Source organism: Venturia canescens, chromosome 7, assembly GCF_019457755.1.
Source record: "Venturia canescens isolate UGA chromosome 7, ASM1945775v1, whole genome shotgun sequence".
Taxonomy (NCBI): Eukaryota; Metazoa; Arthropoda; class Insecta; order Hymenoptera; family Ichneumonidae; genus Venturia; species Venturia canescens.
Window position 1 is genome coordinate 12,372,421 of NC_057427.1, and position 16,909 is coordinate 12,389,329.

Genomic DNA, 16,909 nt, shown 5'->3' on the forward strand with positions numbered 1-16,909 from the left:
AATACGTTCACTTCAGCACTATTTTTTTCGGCTTTGAATCCTCTCGAGCGCGCGGCCGGCGAACCTGCGAGAAGGTAGAGGTGTTTCTCTGTCATCCTGCGAAATTCATCAAGTGACATGAAAGTAACAGTGTAGAATGTAATTGCACCAATTAATAAAAAAAAATTAACGAAATAATAAAACATCAAATTAATAAACATAAAAGTTGGAGAAAAATGGAACCATTGGTAACCGGCCCGTCTCAATGATTGAGCGATGAGCGATCTAGAAGGATGATAAAACAATAAAAACTAAATAAACTTACAACAGATTATATATAAAATGCCACATTAAATTCTCCCATTTTCTGTATCTCTCGAGAGCTGCCCAGCTCACGTGGGGGATATAATATAAAAAGAGGGAGAAAAAATGTAAACATAAACATTGACATGTAGCCGTTCGCTTGGGAGATATATGGAACAAGGAATGTGATTCACAGTCTCGGTGTGTTTTGTGACTTCCCTGAATCACCTATTCTCTGTTTCCTTTTCCACACTCAACAACGCAGCGTTCACTTTAAAATAATAAATCCACATTCGAAAATAAAATACATATTTTTAGAGAAGCTCACACCAACCTCAAAAAAAAACGACTTTTGGCCGGAGCCAGGCTAGCCTCACGGCCCTCTACGTGACGCTAGCCAAATTGGAAGAAGAATAATGTATTATGCCTTACGCCCATTGGTCAGCACCACGGAAAAACAACCCAGCGGCTAGGGGGGATCGACTACTCTGCCCTCTATCCTCTATCGAGGCCCCTCCAACCTCCGCCAAAGAGAATAAGAAGACTTTTATCGCTACGCTCGCTACGATAATCGCGCTTATATTTTATTTTTTTTACATATATTTAATATGCCGTCACGAAGCGAAGACATTCTCAAAGGCTTTCAGGTGTATCCTTTTTTATCGATCCAACTTTATATTTAGGATTTGGAATCACGGTACTCCGCACTGCATCTCCATTCTGTCATTCTGTTTTGAGGTTATGTCATTTATCAACTGTCACTTGTCCATCGAAAACCAAGTTTTCCGGTGTTTGTTATCTCACACATGCGTTATATTTAAGTTAATCGACGTTAATTTATATCTTTCACAATGATCGATGATTCTATTTGTATGAATAATAAATAACATTGAAGCTCGATAGTGCGACGAACACGATTCGAGGTTAATCGATTAGGAAAACGATATAATTTTTTTCAAAGTGCGAAGCTATTGATTTTCTCTATTAATTAGCCTGTCTATCGATTATTTTCCCTAACTAATACTACTTGTAGTAATTGGATGAATTTGAGGGATGCGGATAGTGGGAAAATATTATGGCAAGGCAACGAAGATCTGTGAGTACAACATTTTATCAATTGTAAAAAATTCTCAAATTTTATGCCTGCTACACAAAAAAATTTTTTTGAAGGTCCGTTCCTGAAGTTGAACACGAGGCAAGAGTTCCCAAGGGGATTTTACGCTGTCGAGCCGTTTCGAGGGAAATTAACTTTAGTTCGGCTGAACCGTTGGAACGATTTAGACTGGAACAAAAAGTCCTATTCAAAGGACATTGTTTAGAAGAATGGTTTTTCGAATTTGGCTTCGTCATTCCAAATAGCACAAACACATGGCAAAGTACCATCGAAGCTGCACCTGAAAGTTCAATGATGCCAGCCAATGTACTCAAGTAAGTTTGAATTTACTAGTTTCACAATTGTTGTGATACAAAGTACAGTTGTATATCAATTCGTATTAAGAGAAATAATAAAAAATTCCTAAATGTCAGTTTCACTACGATTTCCATCATTTTTTTGAATGATCTTCCTGTCTCTTCAATGCCATGAAAGTGATTGGAAACTCAATTTTTCATGGAGTAGAAACGTCGTGTTTCATTTTCAGTAGCAATGAATCAATTTTCTGTCTTCTCTCTAAATAATCTAAAAAATGTTTTCTTTTTTTTTGGTGCAGTGGCAATGTCGTGATCGAAACAAAATTCTTCGACGACGATTTGCTCGTCTCGACGAGTCGAGTCCGTCTTTTTTACGTTTAGTCAATCGGTCCAAAATGCTCTCCGGGGACCAAAAACCGAACCAATTGATGAACTTAACTCTCTGCATATGAAGAATTACAAGTTTGCGAACAACAGACAACATACCTCCAGATAAGAACGAGAATCGTATCAGCAAACAGTCTGCGAAGCAAAAGTTGTTTTTCAACAATGTGGTGTATCGAGTTTATGTTTATTTACAAAATTGTGCACTCACACTATCACCGCAATGATCTCAGTTCGTTATCCACAAGTTTTCCGTAATCACGATCGTTTGAGTGAGTTTTTACATATTCCAGTCACATTCTATCGCTGCATTGTTCATTGGAATTTTGTTGAATAGTAAGAAAAAAAAAATTTCTTAAGGCCTACAAAATTTCACGCTCTTTGTGGCAAAACTATAGCACCGAGACACGCAATCGTCCGATAAATGTTTTATATATATTGTACATAATTTGTAGATTTCTAACCATAAATTATCCAATAAACACATGTTTTTTTGTGTTATTAGATGTTAATTGCAGTAATGGAAATAGAAATCGATTTATTTACCAGTTGTATTATAAATTATTAAAAATAAAGAACAAATGTTGTGAATTAAGTACAAGACGTTGGATTTTATTATTTCAATTAGGGACTCGAGTTTTTGTCTAGTAGTAAAAAATTTTTCAAAATTTCCGTCAATCCAAAATAAATATTTCCGATAAGAGGAACTCACCAACGAGGCGTACCCTCGTTCGATTCAAAACATTTTTTTAAAGGATTGAATATTTCGTACGTTGAAAATGTTTGATGTTTTTCCACCAAAATTCTTTTAATTGGCTGCTTGCATTCATAGAAATTGAAATATGTAAAATACAAATTTCCTTTAAAGTAAAAATTTCTTATGCTGCACAAAATATTTCATGAGCAATAATGGCAAAAATTTCAGTTTCTTCTCAGTTCCTTTTGTTAAGAGCTTAAGAAATTTTTTGAAACAATCTGTTTGCACTTTGTCGTGATATTGTCTCCGTTTATCGATTCTAGAAGACTATCGTAATAGCAAAAACTACATATATAAAAGACACAGGCAAAAAGAAAGAGACAGAAAAAACGACGAGGAAAGGAGGGAGAGAGGAAGAGAGTGGGAAACATTTGTGTGGCTTCGACCTGGCGATGAGGAGTCTTTGACGCGGGGGTGAGTCCGGGACGTTTACGTCGAGGAAGCCCCGAAAGGTAGAATTCTGGATCACCTAGGAATACGACGAATACCGGACACAGCAGCAAGAGTTCACGTATCGTTGACATAAGTGAAAAGAAGAAAGTGGAGGAGGAGAAGAGGGTTCCCTCTCTTCTTTTCCCCCTGAGCTCGCAGGGGTGTTGGTTGGTCGATTTTTTTTCTTTTAACTTACCAAATGCACAGGTATATCCATCTACTTATGTAGAGTCTCAGTCGAAGAAAGTAAAAAGAAGAGGAAGAAGAGCAGGAACTAAGAAAGCAGGAGCAAAGAAGCGAAGATAAAAAACATTGACGAACGTCGTGAGGCAGAGAAGAAAAATAAGGGGTGGAAAAGAGGGAAACGTGGGGGGCACAGGGGAGTTATGGGCCAGGCAATTCGTAACGTAGTGCTCGGTACGACACGTTTCACCACTGTGCTACGCTTTCTCGTTATTTGATTATAATCAACCGGTTGTCTCATATTCCCAACGTCCAACGAAAACTAATACACATACGTCTTTATCGATGCACTTTCGATTTATTATTGTACATACTTTCGCGACCCTCGTCATTAAATCCAATCGAAAGTCACCCTCTTCCTTCCCTTTACTTCAAAATATATCTCCTGTTGATTCGTCGAAGGGAACGACGATTTGAAGATCGTCGTCGAAGTGATTTTGTGAAAAAGTTTTAGTTAAAATCGTCAAGTTGGCTACCACGTCGAAAATTGAGGACTATATTGTGATGAACTTGAAGGACGACGATGAAAGTGGTAACGAAGGTGGACAACTTTTTCTTGTTGGATCACCCAGAGACCCCCTCGTCTCAGCTGGTGCCATCGTCGCTGGCTGCAATACCGTCGACGATATCAATGCTGCTAATGATCTTCAGTCCAGTTCCCTCGCTGGTCTCATTGCTGGACAATCATCCTCCGTCTGTTTTCCAGCAAAATTCAGTGAGTCCTCGATATGAACGTATAAGAATACGTTCATTTTCTCACTTGATTATAAATTCGTTTGTTCCTATGTCAAATAGTGTTTCTCGATTCTTCAATTTAGAAACTGTTTACTGTCCTAGTTCCAGTTCAGCCACTTTTGTAGGTTTTCACGTGGAAATGCGTTATCGAGCTGTCTCTTCATATTTTTCTCTCATAATCACACGACTTTTCCTTCCTGCTCCGGAGAAACTTATGAAACCACGAACGCAATCGAGAATCCACTCGCGTAACGCGAATAACTTTGAGGCACGCGAAATTCATCGGTCCCCCGGAACGCTACGCGCTCGCGAGATAAAGGCTTCGGGATTTGCGGCTCGTTAGAAACGATGCGTGTATGTAACTTGAGCACCGCGCGTCTATTATCTCAGCAACAGAAGTAGAACCAGCCTCGTCTCGGCACTTGGGTTCGTAACGTAATTTAGGGACCAGTCGTCGACTCAATTAAATTATTGCTAAGTGCATTAAGCGGGCCACTGTCAACTACGGCCCTTTTCTTCTTAGCACATTCTCTCTCTCGCTTTTTCTCTCCCCGTCCAATGAACAAACTTAAATATCGTTAGTTCTAATGGGTTTACATCTGTCGATATTCATGAGGTGTTAACACTCGATTCATTGAACTTTGCGAGCAGTTCCTCCGGCACCAACGCTAAGTTTTCATAACCCAATCATTCGAAGAGGATAAACTATTTATTTCATTCCGCGTTATCGCAGCTTATGATTTTTCACCGAGCCCTGGAAGTGAGGAACGCCCCTTGTCCGTTGGGATCGTCGGGAAACGTAAGCAACGAAGATACCGCACCACCTTCACCAATTTTCAACTCGAAGAGCTGGAACGTGCTTTCCAAAAAACACACTATCCCGATGTCTTCTTCCGGGAGGAACTGGCCATGAGAATTCAACTTACCGAAGCACGAGTGCAGGTAAATTCGAAAAATTGTTTATTCATTAAACTCGGTTTCAAGAGAGCCAATTAGGAGTGAATTTTAGTCTGAAATTCATTCCACAAGTCGCAATTGCACACTCGAATATTGGGGCTTCTGGAAAAATAGCACGTAAAAATGTGAAAATTTTTAATAAATTATTTCAAAAACCGAAACTTCGAATGAAGAAAAAATCAACAAAAATCGTTTTGCTTTGAAGGTTTGGTTTCAAAATCGACGCGCCAAATGGCGAAAGCAAGAGAAACAGTGCAAGCTTGGGAATGCCTTGAATCCATCACATTTACAAACGGCTGATTGTCCAGACGGTGCCCAACAGTCTCATCATCACCAGCAGCAACATCAAACCGATCATCTCTTGCTGGAAGCTCCTCTGGGCAGTCCGCCACCAATTTATCTCGGTATGGAATGGGCTGGTTTTTCACCGTATGGAAACGTCGCCACAGCATCGCCACTCATCGTAAACGGTCTCAGCAGTAAAACTCTTCAGGACAACGATGATCCGAGCAATCTTCTCGATCCTGATCTCTTGCAACTCAAAACGCCGCGTTCCTAATCGAAATAAATTTCTCAAGCAATATTAACGCAATACCTCTCATTGCTCTAGTCATAGAAACGAATAAAATTATCAAGAAAAACTAAATTATTTCTCATACCCAGTGGAATCGGGGACCAAAAAACATATTTTTCCAAATAAAAAACAATCTTAGCAATGACGTGTAATAAAAAAATTTCACGAAGCAATAATTTACAGTGCCAATAAGTCCCGTTGCATCCACATTCCATAAGTTCCATTTTTTTCATTATTTTGCTTCATTTTTTCTTCCAGTTTTGAAAATGATTGTCAGTTACAATGGAAAATAGATTTTGGCCATAGACGACTTTTAGGGAATTTTTGTGAAAAATTCTAGCAATTGAAAAATAATAAATCTCAAAATAGATACCGAACATCATTTCCTCCGTAAATAGCATTAAAATCAATAACAATAAATAATAATTATTTCATCTAAATGATCGGCATGTAAAGTTTAATCGCGAGAATTTTTGAACCTATTTGTATCCGAATTGTTGAACGTCCTGTCGAAGTTTTTCGCATGGAAAAGTTATGGAGAGATTGAATAAATGTGTTATATAATAGCGGTTTTCTGCAGCATTCGAATCATTTTTTTTTAGTTACACGAAGGCCACATCAAGTCCAAACGATCTCGTCGTATTCAGACCCTTGACAAACAAGGAATAATAATGAATTTAAATATTTGAATAAATAAATCGTTTCGAAATTAATCAAACAAATGGAACGAGTGATGGAACGATGATACGAAAAGTTATCGATTTTTTAAGCACCAAAAGTTATTATTTGAGCTCGAACTTCTTTCAGGGAATTTTTCGTTCAGAGTTTTCTTCAAGGATTACAGTGAGTACCCAAACAAAAGTTATAAGGGTCGAAAAAAACTCAAGTCAAAGAGACAAAAGAGTGATACAAATGAGAAAGAAAAAGCCTTGAGATAAAATAGTAACGATATCTATTTATTGTGATTTTTTTTCAGTTTCGGTGCGCATATATTACATTTTCATTAATTTGTTTTTCATAATTCCATTCATCATCTTCGTGATCAATATTAAATTGAACGTTCGAGGTTAAGCGATCACCGATACGACGCAGAGAAGCAACCTCTCGTCGTAATCGTGTGCTTTTGTTTTTCGTACCACTTTTCATGGATGTTATCAGCACGGGCGCGATAAGATCGTCAGTTGATGGTTCCTTGCTTTCATTTTCTCACCTTAAAGGGTTTTACGAAGATACGAGGGGCGCCTGTTCGACGAGCGTAGGAAATACGACGACGTTGTGAAGTAGGATGGGGGTGGGGATGTGGCACAGGGTTACGCGACATAAGAATACTCGTCTGCACTGTTCGCGGTACGTTCGATGTATTGCTTGTCGATCAAAGCCTCAATGCACTTCTTTATCATACCTATCGATGGAGCGAATGTCACCTTCGATTGGCTGAGAACCTATAAACACCAATAACGAATTCATTAAACGATTAGCTCTTTTTTCTAACATCGATAACATCAGAAAGACTAAATAAAAAAAAAAAATAATAAAAAGCGATCTCAACGAGCAAAGAATTCTTACCTCCTGGACGAGCTGATTGTGTCTTAGAATTTTTCGACTTTTCATAGTTCTGACAATGGCAGCCTGCAGATACAATTTTCTATCATCATCGACGCTCCTGTGAGTTGCCTCAGTCTCACTCGGTGCGTCCCTCTGCAAAGCTCCGGTGACTCGAAATTTGGTTCTTTTGTTGTAATAATCGAAATTGAGCTGAAGAACGGAGTCTTCCTCGAGATTCGTGGTAGTCGTTGAGGAGGTTGTGTTTTCGGCACTGCTGTCCTTGCCGTTGTCCTCTTCGGTGACAGAGCTGCTCGAGGTTGAAGAGTTTGAGGATGCTTTTTTCAATATTTTACAATCGACAAGAATAACTGCGTGTTTGACGAGTTGCTCGTGGGACAGACGCAACGAAGCCGCAGCTTCTCGACACGGTAACGCGTCACAATGTTCGAACAACAAAAGCAACGCCATTTGATAGGTTTGCACGGTTACGAGATAAGGCTTCTTGAGGTAATTTAGCTTTAATTCACCCTGGCACAAGTGGTGAAGCCAAGTGATTTTACGACCGCTGAATTGGGCGTGATAAAAACTCTCGAAAGCTTGAACCGAACGCTCCAATTGTTGTGGCACGTGGAACGGACCCGGTGACGGTGGCAAGGACAAAGGCCAAGCGCCAGCTTGTAATACGTAAACGACGAATCCAATCCCCAATTGAGCATCCGCGTTTCTTTCTCTCAGACTTGCTGCGAATTTTACATTCAAATCCACCGAAACTGACATGTCGGTAAACATCCGATGAAGCTTGTTCGTAAACTCGTAACCGCAAGTCTGCTTTAGACGATCGATCATCGCCTCCTCCGCGTCCATCGACTGTGATTGCTGGTGTATCAAACGCTTCGCTAACATACGAGCGTAAAACTTTTGAAATACGTCCTTGTCGTCCACGTACTTGAATACCGTTATTGAACGCGATAACTTCTCATCTATTTCCGCCTCCGATACACCTTTTGCTGATTTCTTCAATAATGAGTCGCAGTACTTGGCGAGCTAGAGGTTGAGTTTCAAAAATTTTGAAATTTATATGAAATTCGTGAAATTAATTTACTTTACAAGAACGCTGTTGTGGCGGGCCAAATTAACTATTTTTTCACGTTCTCCAACAATAACTATGTTTGAAAAGACACATCAAGAAAAAAGCAACGAAAAATTCGACTACGTTTTGGCCAAAACAACTCTTTTGATCTCATCCCAGGGATTATCTGGAGTCGAATGATCCAAATTTAAATTTTTCCTTTATTTATTCGTTATTACAGCGACTGAGATTTTATGGAGTCACATTTTTTCATTCGGTATTAATTATTTTTCAAAATCCTTGGAGCGAAAGAGGCGAAAAAATTCTCTTGGGGTAACTGGGATTTTATGAACGACGCTCAAGAACCTTCAGTCGTGAAAATTTTTAATATGCTTCACTAATTGACGCTAGAATAGTTCAATATATTTTCTCGAAATTATGCTGGATCCGAGGTTTGATTAACGCTTTGTTTCTGCGTAAAAATGTTCTAAAAAAACAGTATTTTTTTGGCCCGTCACATTCAAGTTCCCCTTCACTATGAAAATAGTTCTTACCAGCTCAGGAGCACGAACTGGTTGTCGAGCTGCCGGCCTGTGATTCACAACCGCTGAGCAAGCTTTATCCAATGCGCCGATAAACGCTTGTTCACCTTTGAAAACGTCCTTTATCAGTTCCGAATATTTCGAGTGCACGGCCAACATGCTTTCGACAAATTGGGTGTGAACCTGGTCACAGAGAAAAAAAAATCCATAAGGAAACGGACATCAAAATTAATTTGAGAATGCTGCGTCGCTACAACGCAATTCGATTCTCATTCAGCATCAAATGTTCAAGGAAAATTGAACTTTTCGATGAATTGCGAAAATGGTAAATGGAAACAATATTTTTCGTTATTTTCGTGGATTGAAATTGCTAGAAAAATTACATTTTCTCCTTGCATTGGACCAATGGCCTGCAACCCTTGTTGGGTTATATGCTGAGTAAGTTTTTGCACCAATGGTGCTAGTCCCGAAGGCAAAGGTCGAATGAGCGGGTACAAAAGGGCGAGGTCCCTTCGTCGTTCGTGTTCGACCATCAGATCAGATTCCGTATGTAACCAAGCTACGTGGGCAGCCACCATTTTTTCCTCGCAGCACTGTCTAACCTTGAGAACGAGAGCAAAAGGTTGAATCGCGTCAAACTTTAGGATTTAGCAAATACAAATATGCCTTTGCCAGAAAATTCACGAACTTTTGGCGTTGAACTGGGATGCAAAAACTTGTGAGCTCGGAGTTCTTCCTGACTCAACCGCCAGGTAACTCGCTCCATGTAACGCGTCACGTCCGACTGTTGCAGCAGTTCCGAAGCCTCTCGAGAATAGAATTCACCACTCGCTTCCAGAAATGGACCTTCGAATATTTCCTGGTACATCTGCAAATAGTAGAGAAAAAAATAACTTTAAATATCAGAAATTTTTCTGACACTCATTCGGAGAACGTCGTCACGGTGATAGCAAAAGTACATTTTTCTTCTGCATCAAAAATCCGACTAAAATCGACCACTCATTAACTGTCAACGTACATCTAATGGTCCTTTCATTTTGTATTCTTCAACCCTGACGAAACTTTCGATAACGCCACAAATAACGTCAGTCGTAGCAGGTTGTGCTTCGCCCATACGATCGGCGTGAATACCCTCGAGGAGAAGAGCCACGAGCTGTCGTCTCAACGGTGCGATCATTCGTTTTTTCCATATGTCAAGACCCAATTCACCGATCTCCATTTGTTCCTGACAATCGACCGCGATTGTCGAGGACACACCGTAAATTATTTCGGCATCGGTTAATTTTTGTTTCTTAATGTGTTGTTGATTGAGATATAAGTACAAACGATGCAGATAATTTATTCCTTGAGAATATTCGGTCCACGCTCGATGATAAGCCTGGAGAAGACCGTTGTCGCCGTGTCCACGAACACGCATCAACAATTGAGAAACATGGTTGTCCAAAAAGCGCTTTGTCTCGTTGTACAAACGGTCGGCCATCGGTTCCGGATAAGCTACGCACAGCGAGTAGACGTCGCTGTGAAACAAACGAATTTATTTATTCACTTGTTTATCGCTCAACGTTTTATTTTTTATTTTATCGTCCATTTTCTTTCTCGATTTTTCATTTTACCTGAATCTGTCGTTCCATGTCGAACGGGGCACATCCGCGAGTGTTATTACACCTTTCACTGTTTCCCGGAGAACGTCCCACGTCTCCCGGAAATCTACCATACGCGGTTTCAACGACATCCTTCCTTTTATATGAAACGTTGATCACTTTGTCGAGAAATTTTCTCGTACCGATGCCACATCACTTTTCTTCATCCGCAACGAATCTGAAATTTTTCAATTGTTCCATCAAAATCTTGTGTTTTTACTCTTAATATTTCGAAAAATAGAACAATTTTTTGTACGATTCCAAAAAGTATTCATAAAAAGGGCGAATATGTAGAAATATTATTGTGAAAAATCACTTTAACTGCAAGGCTTTTCTGTGCTTTGGGAAACAAAAGTGCTACGTGTTCAAAGACCCACACGGTACCGACCCCCTTAACGAGGACGAGGGTCAACGCAAACGAAATACGAATTTTAGTCAATTGAAATTTACGTCACTGAAAATATTCACGTATTTAGAGTAAATGAATCAATTTTTATTGCAGTCGAACGATACACACTTAGGATCGTGGTGTAAAAAAGCATTAACGTAAATGCACGTTAGCGGAGAAATGGAAGGAGATTTTTTTTGCAAAACATTCGTGTCATGCGGTATATTTTCAGTCCAGTTTGCAAGTGGGTTAACGGGTCATGAAAACGAGGGTGTAGTTATGCGTCGGATGTGGAAATGGGAGAGAATTTTTCAAGGAAAATAGAAGAAATTGGTTGTCCAATTTCGAGCAGGAAACCTCGGCTTCTTCATTTACGTTTATTTGTATCGGGTTTATTATTTTTTGCACCGTTTGTGATTTGAGGCTCGTTATCTAGTTCTCGCGGCCTCGGCGAGTACCACCACCATTCGTTGGCAGCTCGCCAACGTATTTTTTGCACCCTCGTCACTCTTTCTTCAAATTTCTGCGCATCATCCTACGTATTTAGTATTACAGAGGCAACATATTTGGAAAATGAAAATTCGTTCGTTAAACACGAAGACTCAAACGTTTGTCAGACCGTCGAATTAACGACGAAACGAGACAATATTTCTTGGTACAATCGCGAGGGAAAAGTTGCCTCTTTATTTCTCTCACCCCTCCTCATCACGGGACACCACACCGCGTGTTCAACTAAATTTAGAACGCACACGTTTCTCGAACTGGTTTTTTGGGCTTTTGTCATTTTTAACTTGGTCACTATTAAGGACAGTGGAAATGGAAAAAAAAAAAAAAAAAAAAATAGGTAAAAAGAAATACAAATTCTTATTATTTCCAAACTGACGAGCGCTGCTTCGTTGTCTAATTTTGGATTTTTTTTCGAAATCACGTCGAATAGTCGAAAAATTTTGTTCACTTCAGTTTTCATAGTCGACTCCTTCATTTTTATAAATCGAAGTATTTTTCTAGCGTTTACAATCTCGCCAAATGCCTCAAAACCAAATTTGCAGAGACGACAAATTTTGAGCAGGCAGAAAAAATTTGAACCTCACGTAAAATAAATAAAAATAAGCGAACGCGGGTATAATCGGCATACTGACCGTTCGCTTCTGTCGAATGTCAATGTCATGCTGCTGCACGCGCTTTTGGAATAGTTCATTCAGCAAAAGCAGAATTGTTTTGTCTCGCGCGGTTGAAAGTGGTTATTTACGATCTACAGCAGGAGCAAAAGTGAGAGAAATCTTGCGAACAAAGGAACAAGAATTCTAGAAATTTTCGCAAAGCGAGTATCAAGCACTGCGTTAGAGAAAAAATATCCGTTGAAGCGTAAACTGTAGACTCAATGCTCCTCGTCCCCGCCCCTCTTTCGCGCACCGCAGCGTCCACACTTTCGTTTTTCTCCAGCACGTAGCGACACAAGGAACACGTTTTTTTTTGGGAAAACACAACAATGGAAACGAATACAATATTATCTCAGCACAACAACGCGGAAGCTATTATTTTTCATTCTGCACGTTTCACTCGACGAATAACGACTGGAAAATTCAAAAAGTTTGATAAAAAGTGAAGTTATGAATTTTTTCGATTCTCGATAGTTCTTTCATTTTTCCTCATTTATAAGAGTTTTTCAAAAACGAAACTTGTTCTCTGGTTCAAAAATCCACATCCCAGAATGTTTTCGACTCGGTTAAACGAACTCTAACTGTATGGGAATCGTGAGAAAATCGTTCGAGTCATTTCCACCCAAGGAAGTCGTAAACGGTGATGGAACAGTGGGACGAGCGAGTGTTAAAGAGGGGCAGCGGGAGGAGAGGGATATGAATCAAGAGCCGAGGTTAGTCAAGCAGTAGACCAGCTGATTTGAACTGTTCCAAAGAATACTCGTCCAAGGGCGTTAAGAAATCCCGTTTTCCTTCGCTCTATAATGTTTTCCACGCCATATGTTTCTCGAGATACCAAAATTTTCGAAAATTATCAACATTCGGAGGGTAGAAATCATTTACTTCGTTCGTACATATAAACAACATTGAACGCATCGAAGTGTTGGACGATAAACTCCTATGCACGAAGCAGTTATGTAGAAATGTAGAAAAATCCAGTTTCAGAATGAATGGCAAACGAATTCATTTAAAAAATATCGATTCGTAGAAAAAAATTAGTATTGTGTTTATTTTTTAACTCTAAGCTGCAAAATTTCATCATGGTCATGGTCATTTGATGAAAATCGGGGTGAATGATGAGGTCGTGAACGAACCTTTTTCTCGTGAGAGTTCATTTCGAAAGTTGACGATATATCATTGCACCTCACCCGACAAGAGAAATGTCGAAATAATTTCGTTCGTTATAAACTTTATATATTTTTATCGTTTTTTTAGTATTTTTTTCTTAACCTTTTATCTTTCTCACTCAAGCACCACCCCCTCCGCGTGTTATATTCCTCGTTCTTGAGCCACTTTTTCCCCCAACTTCGTTTCGATGTTTTAACGTTCGATTCGAGGTTACGAGAAATTCCGTCTGTCACGTAAATTGTCACTATTCCGACGCAAACTCAAGCCCTTTTTCCCACTGACTTGAGCAGTCCCTTGCTTACCGCAATTATCGACAATTTTATTTAATCGTTTTAAAAGATTTGACCCACGTTCGCCACCACTTGCCACTCAATTTTTCTCACTTTTCTCGCAATAACATTAGGCGGCCATATTACTTTTTCAGGCAGTATGGCGAAGGCCGTTCGACGCAACTGACGCAACTGTATCGGGGCGCCACGAATCTCCACTGAGTTAGCCCCCCCATATTTGCATTTTTTTTTAGACAAATTTCTTGGAGGTCGTACAGTGGTTCGTGGTGGCGCAATTAAATCGTTCAGTGGTGAAGTATTTTTTCAAAAAATAAATTCCAAAATTTTACCCCCAAGTTAACCTTTCAACTTGACTATATTGATTTTTTTTTTTTTTTAATTTCTTGAGGGTCGTACAGTGGTTAATGGTGGTGCAATTAAATCGTTCAGTGTTAAACCATTTTTTCAAAAACATGAATTTTAAAATTTAGCCCCTGAGTTAGCCCCCTCAAATCGACTATATTAATTTTTCTTTTTACAGATTTCTTGATTATCATACAGTGGTCAATGGTGGCGCCATTAAATTCTTCAGTGCTCATATGGTAGGGTGGAGATTGTCCGAGTCAACATGACGTGCAACTACTAAAAAAACGAGAGTCGGCTAGTGACTTTCAGCCGAGCGAAGATAGTGAAAACGCCATTTTTGGACAATGCAGTGCCTACCAACACTTTTAATTATACTAATATTTAATCCCAAATGATTTCTGATCGTTTAAAAAAAAAACGATTTTTCAAGTTCAAGGCTAAGATCTGCCAACTATACACCAATTAATTTTTATTAATGATTTATTAACTATTCTTTCGAAGTCTATTTCAATAACTTCGAAAACTTGCGAAAACAATTCGATAATCATTTGAACAAAAAAATAAAAGTTTCATCATTTTCGTCTGCCAAATATACAGAACCGGCCTGAAGATCTTTTTCTTCTTTTCGGCTAGACTCCCGGCTGCACGGTGAGTGAGTTTAGACCGTTTAGACTGGCCACTGGAAACCGGATAAACCGCTTCAGCCAAGGGTCTACTACGACCTGAAGTTGTTCCTTTGGTGATTATTCTTCGCCCTTGTTTCCTGTAGAAGTGGTATACCACTGAATAATTTAATCGCGCCACCATTAACCACTATACGGTCCCCAAGAAATTTGTAAAAAAAAAATCAATATAGTCGATTTGAGGGGGTTAACTCAGGGGCTATATTTTAAAATTCATTTTTTTTAAAAAAAGGTGTACCACTGAACTATTTAATTGTACCACCATTAACCACTGTACGACCCTCAAGAAATTTGTAAAAAAAAAAATCAATATAGTCGATTTAAGGGGGCCAACTCAGGGGTAAAATTTTGAATTTTATTTTTTGAAAAAATGGTTCACCACTGATCGATTCAATCGCGCCACCACGAACCACTGTACGACCCCTAAAAAATATGTTTAAAAAAAATCCAAATATTTGATTTGGGGGGGCTAACTCAGTGGAGGTCTGTAGTTATAACATTTTTTTGTTTTTCCAACAATCGATTCAATCGAATGCGGAAGTATTCAAAAACGTTAGCACATACGCACTCGACCGCATTAAATTCAGTAAAAACATGTATACAATATAGGAATTTATTATTTTTATGTATTATTCGTTCATTTATAGATCTATTAATTCGTTCAATTTAATGAATTCAAACTAGGTATGAAAGTATTTTATTGTAGATTTTTTGTACTGAACGATGATAAAATAGAATTCTGCTTCTTCTATCTCGCACTCCGTTTTATAAATTTCGTTGAAATCGATCAACGAAAGCGCGCACCGGCCATGCACGCTACCGTATACCTGACAGATTTGCCTGTGTATTTATCCCTGTATAGGTCAACCTGACGTCGTAACGTGTATGGGGCAATTCGGTTCGCCGGAAACAGCCGGTAAAGTCCTCAAGACACTCTCACCACGGAGCCCAATAGTCCAGTCAAAATGCAGGAATGGCGAGCAACTTTCAAGCAGAAATCTGAAAACTTGATTTACGATTAATTTGATGACGCTGAATTGAATGGTGTACATTTTTTTACGATCAACCCCCGGCAGCATCGAAAAAATCAGAGTTGAAAGTTTAAGGTAGTTCTGTACTTTTGTTGAAATCTTAAGAACCGGCTGAAATTTAAATATGGTGTAATAATAGCCTTTGTGGACCGACTGTCAAAATTTCAAATCGATTGACTATTTAGTTTTTGAGATATTCGCGATTAAAAATGGGTCATTGTGTGCGCGATACGCGATGCCTATATTATATACCTAACACGTCACCACATGGACACTTTGTTTACATGTTTCATTACCGACGCTAAACAGATCTTACGATTTTGAGGTAAGAGTCGCGCGACTCTATGGTCACTACTTCGACTATTTATTAATCGTCGAAATAAAATAGGTTATAAGAAAGATTTTCTGTATTAAATAAATCTTTTAATAGTTTATGATTAGAAATATCTTATGATTGCTTATTTGACTCGGTTTTTCAATATATATATATCGGTTCTCACCTGACAGTTGACAGATACCTATAGCCTCCAAACTCGCCGGCTATCACAAAAAGTATACGTATATATGTATACATTCGTGGACGTTCGTGGTCGATCTACGCTCTCATGTGCGTATATATATGCTTACACGTAACGTTGCCAAGTATATCGAGCCACATCATGACGATAGATCTCCTGCCATTTTCTGAGTTTTCATCGAGATTATTTTAAAAATTCTCTTCGAATGAGTCGATGGCCCTATATTTTTATGGTCACATTGGAATCTTTATAATATCATCTGTGAGGAGCAATTGTAACGTAAACTATGTCTAATCGATAAGGAAATGAATTCTGCAATTATAGTATTGGCGGGATGGGTTTCTCGCATAAAATGCCGTGTTATATTTCTATTTTTGATCGTAAATTTCTTATTGATATAATCTTCGGTAACGTATTAAATCCTTCAGCCATATGAAAGTTTATCACGTAAAAATTATATAATTTAAAAGTCACGAGTTCGTCTAATATCGATGGTCGCGCGACTCCTACCTTAAAATAAAATTAGTCGTGTATTCAGTACTATTGGGATCTGACATGGAGGCGTGGCCTAAATTTAATATGGCGCAGACGGAGGTGCAATCGCCGTGTTAAGTACGTGTGTGGTATAGGCTCATTATATTGTGTTAATATAGCATTAGTTATAAATATTCAGGATAGATAATGCTAGTTTTAACAATAAAAGTGATATTTGCTGATGGTCCGGTCCAACTTTTAGTCATCGAAACTTCTTTTTTCT

General features: G+C 38.8%; 3 protein-coding genes and 1 long non-coding RNA gene across 7 annotated transcripts; 3 read left to right on the forward strand and 1 right to left on the reverse strand.

Moving 5' to 3' along the window:
- The first annotated feature begins 366 nt into the window (after positions 1–366).
- On the forward strand, positions 367–2,671 carry PrBP (Prenyl-binding protein). 2 transcript variants are annotated; one of them, XM_043424745.1, is made up of 5 exons: positions 367–483; positions 601–931; positions 1,316–1,378; positions 1,453–1,710; positions 1,992–2,671. In XM_043424745.1, exons 2-5 carry the CDS (start codon positions 891–893, stop codon positions 2,071–2,073), a joined length of 444 nt encoding a protein of 147 aa, XP_043280680.1. In that variant the 5' UTR covers positions 367–483; positions 601–890; the 3' UTR covers positions 2,074–2,671. The 2 variants fall into 2 exon arrangements, with proteins under 2 accessions (XP_043280680.1, XP_043280681.1); XM_043424746.1 differs by lacking the exons at positions 367–483; positions 601–931 and adding an exon at positions 1,136–1,242.
- Positions 2,672–3,664: 993 nt separating this feature from the next.
- Positions 3,665–6,340, forward strand: LOC122414002 (homeobox protein ARX-like). Its single transcript, XM_043424742.1, has 3 exons — positions 3,665–4,223; positions 4,977–5,185; positions 5,406–6,340. Exons 1-3 carry the CDS (start codon positions 4,013–4,015, stop codon positions 5,757–5,759), a joined length of 774 nt encoding a protein of 257 aa, XP_043280677.1. The 5' UTR covers positions 3,665–4,012; the 3' UTR covers positions 5,760–6,340.
- A 369-nt stretch (positions 6,341–6,709) lies between these two features.
- On the reverse strand, positions 6,710–13,726 carry Cul2 (cullin 2). 3 transcript variants are annotated; one of them, XM_043424729.1, is made up of 8 exons: positions 13,388–13,726; positions 10,544–10,748; positions 9,949–10,447; positions 9,619–9,798; positions 9,314–9,532; positions 8,943–9,113; positions 7,341–8,363; positions 6,710–7,216 (listed from the first exon to the last, which is right to left on the reverse strand). In XM_043424729.1, exons 2-8 carry the CDS (start codon positions 10,660–10,662, stop codon positions 7,085–7,087), a joined length of 2,343 nt encoding a protein of 780 aa, XP_043280664.1. In that variant the 5' UTR covers positions 10,663–10,748; positions 13,388–13,726; the 3' UTR covers positions 6,710–7,084. The 3 variants fall into 3 exon arrangements, with proteins under 3 accessions (XP_043280664.1, XP_043280662.1, XP_043280663.1); XM_043424727.1 differs by having other exon boundaries at positions 13,252–13,726; XM_043424728.1 differs by lacking the exon at positions 13,388–13,726 and adding an exon at positions 12,098–12,405.
- On the forward strand, positions 12,406–14,512 carry LOC122414005 (uncharacterized). The gene is made up of 3 exons (XR_006261679.1): positions 12,406–12,831; positions 13,710–13,865; positions 14,096–14,512. It is a non-coding gene; the product is annotated as an uncharacterized lncRNA (long non-coding RNA).
- Positions 14,513–16,909: the final 2,397 nt, after the last annotated feature.

Bases quoted from the DNA above. Each gene is read 5' to 3' on its own strand.
- PrBP (XM_043424745.1), top strand. From the start codon at position 891: ATGCCGTCACGAAGCGAAGACATTCTCAAAGGCTTTCAGGT. The intron at 932-1,315 runs GTATCCTTTTTT...TACTACTTGTAG, and splicing joins ATTCTCAAAGGCTTTCAGGT to TAATTGGATGAATTTGAGGG. The intron at 1,711-1,991 runs GTAAGTTTGAAT...TTTTTGGTGCAG, and splicing joins ATGCCAGCCAATGTACTCAA to TGGCAATGTCGTGATCGAAA.
- LOC122414002 (XM_043424742.1), top strand. From the start codon at position 4,013: ATGAACTTGAAGGACGACGATGAAAGTGGTAACGAAGGTGGACAACTT. The intron at 4,224-4,976 runs GTGAGTCCTCGA...GCGTTATCGCAG, and splicing joins CTGTTTTCCAGCAAAATTCA to CTTATGATTTTTCACCGAGC. The intron at 5,186-5,405 runs GTAAATTCGAAA...TTTGCTTTGAAG, and splicing joins TTACCGAAGCACGAGTGCAG to GTTTGGTTTCAAAATCGACG.
- Cul2 (XM_043424729.1), bottom strand. From the start codon at position 10,662: ATGTCGTTGAAACCGCGTATGGTAGATTTCCGGGAGACGTGGGACGTT. The intron at 9,533-9,618 runs GTTCGTGAATTT...CTCGTTCTCAAG, and splicing joins ATCCCAGTTCAACGCCAAAA to GTTAGACAGTGCTGCGAGGA. The intron at 8,364-8,942 runs GTAAGAACTATT...CTCAACCTCTAG, and splicing joins CAGTTCGTGCTCCTGAGCTG to CTCGCCAAGTACTGCGACTC.